The 13,627-nt window shown below is 35.3% G+C and overlaps 1 protein-coding gene and 1 long non-coding RNA gene across 2 annotated transcripts; both read right to left on the reverse strand.

Annotated features, from left to right (window-relative positions):
• Positions 1 to 1,671: 1,671 nt before the first annotated feature.
• On the reverse strand, positions 1,672 to 5,130 carry LOC140755762 (uncharacterized). The gene is made up of 2 exons (XR_012103834.1): positions 4,597 to 5,130; positions 1,672 to 4,301 (listed from the first exon to the last, which is right to left on the reverse strand). It is a non-coding gene; the product is annotated as an uncharacterized LOC140755762 (long non-coding RNA).
• Positions 5,131 to 5,860: 730 nt separating this feature from the next.
• Positions 5,861 to 6,748, reverse strand: LOC140756159 (uncharacterized). The gene has a single exon (XM_073091599.1). It carries the CDS (start codon positions 6,746 to 6,748, stop codon positions 5,861 to 5,863), a length of 888 nt encoding a protein of 295 aa, XP_072947700.1.
• Between the last annotated feature and the right edge of the window lie 6,879 nt (positions 6,749 to 13,627).

Genomic DNA, 13,627 nt, shown 5'->3' on the forward strand with positions numbered 1-13,627 from the left:
TGTATCACTGTCCGCTCTACACCATATTTTATACCCTCTTTTCACGGGTTTCATGGGCATATATTGTTTTAGGCTAGAGCGACCTTTGAATTTTACCATACACTCATCTATTGACTGTGAGTTTGATGTCGTCGCATTTTGTTGACATAGATTGTTCAACCGATCGATAAGCGGCCGCAACTTATATAATTTATCGTAGTTTTCATCATTACGGATCGGCATTGTCATGTTGTCATTGACATGTAAATATTTCAATATTTTTTGGAACCTTTGCAATGTCATAGTTTCAGCTATCTCTACTACATGTAATAGTGGATCACTTGACCAATAGTCCTCGATGGCGGGAAGTACATGAATACCCATCTGTATTACGATGCCAAGAAATGCCTTCAATTCAGTTACTGTTACAGGTTTCCAGTTTCGTGCATTTAGTTGATCTGCGTATTTATTTGTTTGTAACATTATATTACTCATTACTTCTTCATCGAAAAATAACTCGAAATATACTATTGGCCTTGTTCTGTTTGGTAGGTTTCTGCTAGAGCGTAAAGGTGAAGAATCGAAACTTTCTAAGTTAGGACTTTGTTGCCAAGTTTGCTTTTTCCAATCTATGTCATCAGCGTTTGATTCATCATCTGATGAAGAAGTAAAATCTGAAAGGTTTGTAATTTCTCTCTCTTCCGGTACAGGTACACTGCCGTCATAACAAAAAAAGACGTTTCTACGAAAATCTAATATTGGAGAAATTAAATGTTTTGCAATCCAAAAAGTAAATCAGTTGCTGTCCCTAACATTATAAAATATTTCATGTTATTTTGGTGTAAAAATGTGAGAATTGTTTTCAGCTTACTAACTTTGAAAATGGTTAAGATGAAATTAATATGATTAAATAAATAAATGCAATTTTCCTTTTCTCTGTAGAAAAAAAAATATTGAAAAATTAATCATACGAAATAGAAAAGACGCTTCTGGCTAGATACGCTTTTTCAACTTAGCAATTGGCTACTTGACACTTTTTGGGAAACTGTTTTAATGAATTCATATACGTATTATATATGCCTTTCATTGATCATTTTTTCGAAAAAGGGCTATTTATTAATAAAAAACATATTTTTATTACGGTAAACGGAACGTTACGCCAAAACAGGCGGTCAAGTGTCATTTCGTAGCGTGACGTCAACACATTGAAAATATAGAAATAAACTTCGACGTTACACATACTTCAGGTTTCGATGTGATCGACAGGTTTCGATGTAGTGACGTCACATGACATTTGAGGCAGCACTGTCGCCGTTTTGGGATTTAAAATCCACAGATAAAAAATCGAAAATTTCTTTTTAAAAATTAAAATACTTAGAACATATTAAAAAATAAACGAAATACTGCATAATTTATGTTTACTTATAAGCTATCATATCCAACATATTTCATATTTTATTGTTATAACTGTCAAGTACCCAATTTTGAAAACGTTTTTTCTACCTAGTAATAATACGATAATTACCAAAAGAAAAAGCCTTTTCTACCATCATACCACCTTTTCAATTTAGTAATACCTGATTAAATGATGCGACAAAATCCGTCTAGTTTACAAATATGACTACTTTGCCTAAAATAAACTCATTAGATCATAATGTATTTAATTTGTTAAGATAAAATAAAACAGCAATGTACTCGTATGTAAGAAATAACATTTATTTATGAAAAAAGTTCTTAACAAAAATCCCAGTTTCTCTGGTAAAAACAAAAACATAATAATCCTCTAAGAAATATACATACTCATTCTTAAATAAGGAACGTTCCTTTCCTTTCCAAAAATCAGGAAGGAACTTTTACAAATGAATAGGAGCTTATCTAGTTCTATCAAAATAATTCGCTCATTGTAACATTTCTTTTAGAAATAATCAATCAAAATTTGTTCTTAAAACCATTAAAACTATAACTAAAACATGAATGAGATCAGAAAAAATAAATTAAAAAGATAATAATAATCAATAACTAACAATTAAGTAACACAATCATTACAATGAAATATTTTTAAGTTAACAACAACAAAGTACAGTTAGTAATAATGTAACGTTAAATATTATGAAGTAAAATAAAATATCTGTCTACTACAAATTCGAAAAAAACACTTAAATCTAAGAATTTGGTAGTCTAAATCACATTTAGTTTTAAATCAGTCTTCTTCATGACTTCGGGAGAGATCAACACTATCATTGTTAATGGGTAGATTATACCAAAATGGTTTTCTGTTGTCTGGCATCAAAGGAGTCAGTTTTTGTATGATCATCGTCTTACGTTCATATGTAATACCTCTGTATTTTGATTTCACTTTTGGTGGTGGTATCCCACTTTTAATATTTTTTAATCTTAAGAAATCTAGAGAATATTCGGATTCACTAGTGAAATCAGTCTTATATTGAATGATGTGGGTGCCTCTGTGAAATGTTACTTCACACATATCACTTAAGTAAGCTCGAGGTGTAGTGTTTTGTAGTTTGTACGACGAAGAACAGTCTTCGAATTGACAAAAATCATCCAAGTTCATTACTTTGACGTTAATGTTTGTCCTAGTGCTCGCAACTGTTTGATGAAAATCTTCGAAATCATAGAGATGTTTCTTCTTTTTCATAGCCAATTCCACCTGGTGGTGAAATTCGTCAGCGGACATAAAAGTATGGCCCACCTCTAAATATTTTAGTTTTATAGAATCAAAATTGACCTCTACTGAATTCACAAGATGAGTCAAATATGAATATAACGTCCAATTTTTGTTTTGTGACGCACAGTTATCTAACCAGATAACTATGTGTTTTAAATCTCTATTGGCATGTAAAAAAGCTTTGAAACAGCTCGCTATATCACTCATTTTACGACCTGATACCGCTTCGTGCCATATAGCAGCAAAGGTTTGACAAACTGGGTTTCTCTTTTTGTCACCTATAGGGACAAAACTCTCATTAAAAATTATAATTCTTGGACAAAACATGACAATTTTAAATTGTTCAATACGTGGAAGCATGATAACTTTTTCTAAATCAGCCGAAAAATATGCAGTTTCTGGGTTCATATTAGATGTATTTTGTTTATTGACGTCTTTTTTATACTCTTGCCTAGCTGTTACATACTTCTGATGGTGATGCTCATAACTGCGACAATCTTCACATTTCCTGTGTCTTAGCTCTTTATGATATGCATTGTGAAGAAAATATTTTTCACATATCTCACACTCTTCGTGTCCAAGTTTTGTAAAAGATATATTTAACTTCTTTACAACTTTCCTGTAGTACTCATAAGAAACCTGTTGGTTAGTACCTGGGTTATCTGTAGGTTGCTTTTCACAAAAATCTTGATACATTTTTGATACGGTTAGGTCAGATGGTAAATATTTTTTATTTGGTGCATGAATTCGCCGGTAATGAGATACGGAAGGGTTAAATGAATTGATATGTTCTATAATTTTGGTTTCATCTATCTTATTGATATTAGGATTAGATCCACGTCCATCTAATGGTTCTCCATTGTATACGCCGCTTAAAGCATTTCTTACAGCTTTATCATTTCTCCGATTGAAACCCAACGTTTCTAAAAAAAAAATTTTGCAAACCTTTAATTTTGTCCCTTTATCTTTAGACAAAAAGTACGTGACGGTGGTGTTTCTATCTATTTTTCGATTTTCTTTAACAGTCTTCCTCTTAGGTTCTTCTTTAGATGTATTATTTCTTATAAAATATTGTTGATCCTTCCAAGATAGTTTTCTAAAAAACTTATTGAGATCTTTTCTTTCATCTTCTGTGAAACTTTCATGGCATTTCTTTTTACATAATTTTATATCACATCCTGGTTTTAATTTATATTTAGATTCCATGTCATTAAGCTTTTTAAGTTCCCGCCTCTCTGCTACTGATTGATCATACTTCTTACGTTTCCTAGGGTTTCCTTTTTTAGTTAAATCTTGTGGTGTGTTTTCGTCATTACAACATTCAGGCGATTCAGGCACAGTTATATTACGAGACTGTGAATTTGGGATAATATTTGATGAAAAATCTGAATCATTGGAATTAGCAGCGGAAATTAAATTTGGTGGTACATAATCTTTATCGAAAACTGAATCATCTGAATCGAAATCTAGTTCTCCGTCTAAGTTACACTGTAGGTTGTCATAAATTGGTATACTTTTGTTTGTTTCCGGTAAATGTTGAAATAGATTATCATTATTAATGTCATGTGACTCTTGGTTGGAACTCGTTGATGGCTCCAACAATGCCAGTATTTTTGAGGACCGACTGCAACTCATTCTAAAAAATAAAAAAATAAACTTTTTTTAATGAAAGCGACCTTGTTTGTTTATTTCTTTATATGTTGTTACAAAATAATTGCAAGATAAAACTAACTCGTAATAAAATTAATTGTAGTAGGCATTACTTTTCGGAACCTACAAGATTAAAAATATTTAGTTTTTGGCTCCGATTAGTTTTAGTGTCAAAATGCAGTGTGCACTAAAATGAATCAGAGCTAAAAACTAAATAAATATTTTAGGTTAAAGCAAATAAGGTGAAAAAGTTGTTTAAATACAGCTTTACGAAAACTTACCTTAGGATGCGAATAATAATTACACGTGTTGAATAGTCGCGACGTGCGCGAACGCAACGTGATGTCCTCTTCGATGTTTAGGCGCAACTGCCGATCGGACTCACAACTGCGACCCCCACTCCCCTCCGCACAAACATTGATACTAAGTAGAAAAAACACATCTGCCACTTGCGCCCTGCCTAATTTTCTTAATACTAAAATGAAAAAACGTATCTGTGCAGAACTGACTTTTTTACTTAGTATCGTGTAGAAACGTTTTTACATTTTAGGATCAAGTTAATATTTTGGAAGAAAGTAAGACGCTTCAACGTAAATGCGTTTTTTCAACGTAGTAAAAACCAGAAGCGGTTTTTTATTTTAGTAATACTTTCGATAATACTCAAATGCGTCCTATTTCATAATCATTAACAGGGTTCCAGTTTGGAATAGAAAAAATTCAAAAATACCAGCAGATGCGTCTTTTTTTACTGATTCCGAATATGTACATAACTCAATTTTGGCAAAAGTGTTAGATACGTCTTTTTTTCTTATGACGGCAGTACAGGTGGCTGATATCTTTCAGTTTCCAAAGGAGAATGAACTGCCCTGGATGTAGAAGGTTGATCAATCAGAGTATGTGAATGTACTAAGATGAGACTCTCTCGTCTTTCTTACGCTGACGAGCTAAGCATAACATCACCACCTACTAGTATAGAAAGCAAGTCTGAATTCTTAGAGCCCTCGGCATCTGACTCTTCTTCGTCGTCTTCAGATATAGTGCCATCTGGTACACCGAACAGGTTCTCAAGCTCATCTTCTATTTCGCAGTCTGTCAAAGGTAGGTTTCACTTACTCATCGTCTAAAAAATGGAGAAAAAGTACTAATTGGTTACCATGAAAATCTAATAAAATATCAAAAAAGTTTAGCGACATAAATACTGGTAAAAATAGCATATTTTAAAAACCTAATGACTAATTGTCTATAAAATTAGCTTCAAACATGGTGGCAATATATTACTCGTCGGAAATATCTATGCACCCGGCGTAATGACGTCATGCGAACTGGAGAGATAGCAAAAAAATCGAGATTTAAAAAGATAAGATATATTTTTTATTAGAGTGTCAATATTTCGTCTATTTTTTAAAATTTCATATAACTTTGAATTCAAACTGTACCTACTTTATAAATTAATGAATAATGATAAAAAAATAAAACTATTAAATTGAAACAAAAAAGTTTTATTTCCATTTAAGTAAATAATATACAGAAACGGACGTGGCGATACTACTCTGAAAAAGCCTCAACACCAGACATTGTTGTAACGCTGTCGTTGTCATCATCTTCTTCATTACTTAAAATGTTATCTTGGGTTTCGCTTTCGCTATCACTATCTTCTCCTCCTAAAGAAATTATTAATTCGCGTTCTTCAAGTTCGTACAACCTGTCGTTATGCCAAAACTTATCTCTTAGGCGATCAACATGATTGCATTCTTTTTTCCAATCTTCCGGGGATATATTTTGGATTGCTTCCTTTGTTAATCTTTCTATGTCTTTTTCTAATTGGTCTACATTTTTGTCTGCCACCCTTTGCTTTATCAAATTCCAAATATACTCAATAGGGTTTAGATCGCAGTGGTATGGTGGCAGACGTAATACCTCATGCCCATGAGCTCTAAATATTTCGTCGATGAAATATACCTTTATTGGCTTATTTCTTTTAATCAACATATAAAGTTCTCTTTTAGTCATTTTGTCATTAAATTCGATGTAATGTTCATGCAGCCACGTTTGCATTTCGTTTTTACGTGCACTGTAATTTGGCGGCTTGTTCGCCTGCTTACTATGATAGGGCGCGTTGTCCATGACAATTATTCCGTTTGGTGGAAGATTCGGTATCAATTTCTCTTTGATCCATTTTGTAAAATTGGACGCATCCATTTCATTGTGGTAATCGCCGGTTGTTGATTTACACTTATAGAGGAGCTCAGCTCCTTGTACGAAACCGTTCTCATTACCTGCGTGTACCACAATCCAGCGCTGACCAGGAGAATGATTTTTTCTAATGCTGGAATCACTACTATTTTGCCAACACTTCGAGACAGTGTAGTGCGAATGTATCCAGGTTTCGTCGATGAATGTCACTGGTTTTTTTTTCGGCACCACCTTCGTCATTTTCTTTTAGCCTCCTAAGATATTTTGCTCTCCAGGCTGCTATTTTAGGTCTTTGAATCAATAAATCACGTTTTCGTTTACATTTTTTAAACCTGTACCCCAAAGATTTTATAAGTATGTTTCTTAGGGCGTCTTTTTGGCCGGGAAAGTTGAGCTCCTGTTTGGCTATTCTCAGAATCTTCTTTAAAGTTGGTATTTCTTTTCTTGTGGTATAAAAACTTTCAACCAAAGAGCGTATCGCACATAATTCAAAATTGTCTAGATCTATTTTCTTTTTGTATTTTTTACGCTTTTTTCCCGGTGTTGAGAGCTTGATAGTGTCCGTGGTAACTGAAGCTGAAGTACTTGGTTGTGGATCTTGTGGATCGAAGGACGTGTTTGTGTTAATGTTTTCCTGAACATTCACCTCTCTCGTTGTTTCTGCCAAACTTTGTAATCTTTTTGCTTCACTTTTTATATTCATTATTGTCCTTTTAGATAAACCAGTCGCTGCACACGCCCTTTTTATTGATTGTTCAACCGGAATAATTAAAGAACCGTGTTGTTTTTCATTTTCAAAGAATTGGATTACTTTGAGCACTAAATTCCGCTCTGCACTATGTATAGTCCTACCCATTTTTCAGAACTAAATAGGTACTTTATTAATATTTCACCAAACGGAGAAATAATAAAAAATAATGCGATGACGAAAGCAAGAATACACGTGCGTCGGCGCTTGCGTTGGCAACGGTACTAGACAGGCGAGAACGGCGTGAGGTGCGGGGAAGCGCGAGGGGAAGCGCATTCCAGCAAGGTGCACAGATATTTCCGACGGCTTATATATGCCATTACCGGTACATCACCGGCGTGTTCAAAAATCGCGCGCGACGTGAACTGGTAATGGCACATGTACATTTGACAGATGTCAGATGAGTCTATGGTTTCTTTTTTATCTGATCTATGATGCGTTCCGTTTCACGCACAGATGGTACTTTTTAAATCACAGTGCTGCCAACCGAGAAAAAAATTTAAAAAGTTGGTGGCACACATATTGCCACCACCAGTAAAAGGGTTAACTTTTCTCATTGTTGTTTACTTATTATTAAGGGTTCGTACACAAAACTGCGATGCGACGTCGGATCGCAAAAATCTGCGAGCTCCCTCGACGCATCGCAAGAACTTGCGAATTGATTCGCATCGCACAGTGGTTGTTGTTGTTCGTCACCCTGAGAGACACTACGCCGCACGATATCGCATCGCTGCAATTCGCATCGCAATTTTCTGCGTTGCGAATTCGCATCGCAGTTTTGTGTTCGAGCCCTTAACTAGATTAAATAAGCTTTTTTTTGACACCAATATATCATTACTTGGAATGAACAGTGTCGCACATTAAAGCAAAATAAACAACGCATTCCTGCACAGATTGCTGCAGGAATGCGTTGTTTGTTTTTATCGCTTCCGATAACGAAATGACGGCAAGATGGCCGCCCGCTTAAGGGTTCCCACAGACGGTTTTAGGATTTGTTTTAGGAATAGGTTGGTTTTTTATTGTTATTAAATAATTGAAAAATGATAGTCAAATATTGTAGGTGTGTTTTATATTTAACAAATAATAAAAAATAAAAAATCAAATAATAAAAAAAAGATGTATAACAATATCAAGGTTTGTGATACGCCTTGAAACATCCCTCGATGCAAAGGTTCACATCGCATTCCTCGCATTTCCAAATTGTCCTGGTCTTTTTAGGACACATCCAGCAACAGGTGTTTTTTGAGCCAGTCCGAATTGGGAAGTGGTTAGCTTCAACCATCGGTCTGGCCTGCGTCTTGTGTCGAGTGTTGCGTCTTAATGTCGTCGTCACTTGTCCAGTCGTGTTTGATCTAATATTCAAACGTCGGCTTTCAGTCGTTAAGTCAATTTGTCTGTGTCTTCTAAGTAAATCTTCCGCCAAGCCGCCACCAGTTAAAAATTGCATTATACAATCGGCGGAAGAGTTTCTAATACCATATTCTGTTCCTCAGACGTTCTATAGGTTGAGCTGACAGGAATTGGTCTTTCCTATCAACTCCCCCCATGCTCCTGTTATAGTCGAGTACTATGCTTGGTTTGTACGTCAGTCTGTTGTACTTGTCTTGTGTTCCGATTTGGAGATTATGGTATGTAGAGATCATACTAACTAAGTTAGCATCTCGCCATACCAGAATTGCCAAATCGGAGCAGTACGTGGCCACTACTTCACCTTGTCGAAGTTCTGTATTTGTCAGTCTTTATTGAATCGGGTACGAATTCTCGGTTAAGTCTTAGTGTTCCATAACAGTCCGTCTTTTGTTTTTTCAGGCTACGCAGTAATAATGGACTATTATAAAAATTGTCCATTATTACAGTATGCCCACGATGAAGCAGTGGCTCGATCAAGTCGTAAACAATTCTGGCAGTAGCGTTCGTGGGACGGTCTCCGCTATCACCAGTCATAAGTCTATTAGCTGGTCCGTCATTATCGGGTCTGTCATTTGTGTCGTCATCAGTAAATCTAGTTGCCTCGTCCCCGACTGGTCTGTCATTTGTTTGTGAATTCTGTTCATCAGTGTTGTCAGTAGTCGAGGTTGCTTTATCTTTTCCAGCGTATACAAAAAACTTCCAAAGATAGCCACTGGAAGATTCGCACAACTCGTAGGTTTTGACTCCGACTTGTGCGGCCTTCGACGAAATCTTTTGTGCAAAATTTAACCTCCCGTGCCACTTTAAAAGAGATTCGTCAATGAGAGATAGTCTCTTGTGAAGGCATGTATAGGCTGGAAAATTTTGCATTAAAATAGTCAACAACAGGTCGTATTTTACTAAGTCTAGTCGTGTCCCGGCAAGTCAGATTGTCGACGAAATGAAGAAAGGATTTTAGCAATAAGAAACGGTTATATGTCATAATTTTAGCAAAATATGGCATAGTACCAAAACCATTGTACGTGAAGTAGGCCTCTTCCTCTGGTAAGGGGTAGAGACCTTGTAAAATAATTATTGCTAAAAAGCTAACTATTTCGTCCCTGTCAGTAGGAGACCAACGGTGAAATCGGGATTGCGGAGCCATTTTATTTTGCTCACGCAGCAAAGCAATCTTTTGTTCCGCGTTCCTATTAGTCTCAACACATAGATGGTCAATGAAGTCAGTGTCAAACATCTTGTCAAAAACGTCAATAGCTCGAGTCTGGTCAGTCACCTCAAAAGTCGGTCCCGATGTACCCGTAAATGTCTCACGTCGTCCCAAAAAAGTCGTCCTATCGTTACTCCAAGCGAAAGTGTAACAGTCGTCAGTCGTAATGTCACGAAGAGCTTGGTCATTCGCGTCGTCCTCCCTCCATAACACTTCCGCTTGAAATTGCGTCAAGTCACTGTCACATGCGGGTTCAACTGCAGCGTTACGCTCTTGTACAGTCGGGATGAGGCATTCGTCAACGTCAATGTCTAAGTCATCGTCATTGTCTGATAAGTCAGTCAGTCTCAACCAGTCGTTTATACAACCCTCGAAATTGTCGTCGTTTATACCTGGAATTAAAAAATACGTTACAATTTTTTTATGATATGCAGAAACGGCATTGATTTAGTGTTCCTTCGTTCGTTACTTTAAGAAGTTCTCTATCACTATATATCAGTCATTAATAATTACCAATTTTCGAGGATGAAGAGATGTGAGGCAAGGATGATGTGGCTACAACAACTTCTGAACCAATTTCTAGAACAAAAAAGGCAAAATAGCAGTTACAATTATTTACTTAAACTACTTAATCACTACTCCGATTCGGAAGAGCTTTTCGGGTATGGTCTTTTTTTAGTTGGCCTTAATATGGCATATGGTAGATTATTTGCTGTCGACAATCGACTTGGGGAACTGTACGGAGAGTTGGGGACAGTATCTGCCTCTGGCGTACCGATTCTGTCCAGTTCCACAGGCGCAGCTTCGTCAACTGTAACAAAAAACACTTGTATTGTAAACCATTTTTTTAAGTCTTATTAAGACGCCGAGAAAACCATAACTTACCGTATTCTATAACTACGGGGCAGCATTCTGTAACAAACAAGATAAATATATTATGTTGTAGTCTATCTCAAATAACAAATGAAAGAAGTCAGTCTCAAATAACTATCTTACCCAAAGAACGGGAAGTGGAGGCTTCAGCTCTAGTAGGTTCTGTAGAAAAGAGTTTTTTTCTGTAGAAGTTCTGTAGAGTTCTGTAGAAAAGGTTTAAGATTTTTTTTCAAGTTATGTTTTAAGCTATATTGAACAGCAAAGTACTTACAAAAAGAGTGTTTGACATAATTATCTTACCGAAAACACGATCCCCTCCAGACGTCGAAGCTTCAACCTCAGCTGTTTCTGCGGAGTAAGTTTCTAAAAAAAAAACAATTTATGATGTAATCTACATTAAACAACAAAGGACTAATCAACCATTCAGAATAACAGTCTTACCGGAAGAATGGGCCACTCCAGACGTCGAAGCTTCACTTTCTATAGCATCTGTGGAGTTGAATTCGAATAAATAAGTTATGATTATGATATAATATAAATTTAACAGCAAAATATTAATGGATTCTATGAAATAACCTTCTTACCAACAAATCCTTTGGCTGACAGATCAACCATGATACATGGCTGACGTTCAGGAGATATCCTTCTGAAAAATAAATGGTAAGTTATTGATCACTACTTATCTTGCAAATAGAATAGAATTGTTAAGATGCCCGTGATTGGAAAAGACAAAAATAACTACATGAAGGAAATATTTACTTTGTTTGTCGTTTGCGCGGTGGTGCGTCAGGCATAAGCATGCGCTCCAGATGAGATTCACGCTTCCTGGCGACAAGTTCCTGACGAGCACTTGTCGGCAGAGCGGCGATTCGACGTTGAGTTAATTTTCTCTCTACCCTAACCTGGTAGAGAGTGTCTTCCAAAGTGGCACTGAAAAAAATATACTCTCTATTCATATATATTCTCTATTCATAGGTTTAGGATGAAGCACCCAAAATGGACGATGTTTAGTGAAATACGAATAACTTATCTTAACATCTGTTTCCGACAAGATTTTTTTGTGTAGGACTTTCAGAGGGGCTGAAAGGTACCTTTATTGCATTCTTCTTTTATTCCGTGTTATGAATTCCTTTTGCCCTGCAGAAATGGTACTAACAGCGTCATCATTGTAAAAGTTTTCAATGCTTTCTATTACTTGTTGGCGAAGTAAAAGAAATTTGGTGTCTTTTCTTGATTTTACTATTATAGTTACTATTTGTCTGTCACCTTAATTTTTATTATTAGATATAATACTATTTTTAATTATTGATTTCAACCTTATTATTTTCATTTTTTGATTATGTATTATTTTCTGCTGATTTTTTATAATACAGGTCAATCTCATTCTTTTTTTTAATTCATGATATTTAATCTTCATTTCTGATTTTTTAATATCTTGTTTTGTGAATAAACGTATCGGATCTTCAATACATTTAGTGATTTCTAGGGGAGTTCCCTCAGCTTCAACGTTAATAACTTCAACATTTATATTTTTAAGTGCTGATGTAGCTTGATCTTTTTTACCCTGTTTATTACGTAATTTTCTCTGTTCACGTGGACTTTTTTCTGTTATAGATTTCTGTTTCTTTTCTTCTTTACGTTTTTTGGATTTGTTACGTTGTTTTTCTTTTTCTAATTCATATAATTCTGGGTCATTTTTGATCTCCATATACTTGGTCACAATACAAAAAATGCAATACGTTAAAGTACTTGATTTCATGTACACCAGATGGATTAATTAATTTTATTTCTGATGGATATGGTGGAAGAGCAACAGATTTTGCAATTGTGCAAGATTGTGGCTACTTGGACTGTTTGCCCCCTAATAAAGCAGTGATGGCTGACAGAGGATTTAAAAATATATCACATTTACTAGAAGCCAAAAAATGTACTCTCGTCAGACCACCTACTGTTTCAAAGTTTTCTGCCAGCAGCAAAGAAGAAGTAAGAGTATCTAAACAAATAGCTGCATTAAGAATTCATGTGGAACGGGTTATAAATAGGCTGAGAGAATACCACATGCTACTCCCTCATGCTTCTATAGACTGTAACTTAATTCCCATCATGGATGAAGTGATAATATTAGCCTGTGGCTTAATTAATATGCAGGATGTTTTAATAAAAAAATGAATCAATTGTGCATTACTTTTATTTCACATTCAGTTCACATTTATTTTAGGAAAAATAGCTTGATGCCAAAATAGTATGCATTTTTCCAACAAAGATTCACAAAATTATTTATTATACCCTACTTCTATTATATTTACCCATTTTGTATTTTCAAAATCATTATGGGCAACACAAAACAGGCCCTTTGCTTTGTTGGAAAAATGCATTTGTAATTTTAGCTGTGCCATATAAACTCCTTTGCAAAAAAAACGGGCACACACTTTACCTTAGCTTTTCTATGGGTAAATATTATTATATTTTTAGTATGTCATTAGCTTGGATGACTAGAAATTTCTTATTATCAATGAGAATCTAGTTTTTTAACACTTTTATCCTGGTATCGGTGTTTTAGTCAATGTAAACAGAGAGCCGTGTTAAAATGGACATTTTTATGGGTATAATGAAATTAAGACTACGAGTATTTTTATGGTATTTTAATAAAAGAGACATTAAAAAATAAAAATTAATAACGAGTATGACCTCCTCTTGCAGCGATTACGGCATGTAATCGTCTTGGCATGCTTCCCACCAGGCTTTTGATGGTGTCCTGTGGAATGTGTTCCCACTCAGTCGAGATTACACGTTTAAGCTCTCTGATGTTTTGTGGAGGTGGTTGGACAGATCGTACTCGCCTTTTTAGGAGGTCCCAAACATGCTCAATGGGGTTAAGGTC

The sequence above is a fragment of the Epargyreus clarus genome, unplaced genomic scaffold (genome assembly GCF_041222505.1).
Source record: "Epargyreus clarus isolate Ecla_fem2 unplaced genomic scaffold, WU_Ecla_fem_2.2 ptg000034l, whole genome shotgun sequence".
NCBI lineage: Eukaryota > Metazoa > Arthropoda > Insecta > Lepidoptera > Hesperiidae > Epargyreus > Epargyreus clarus.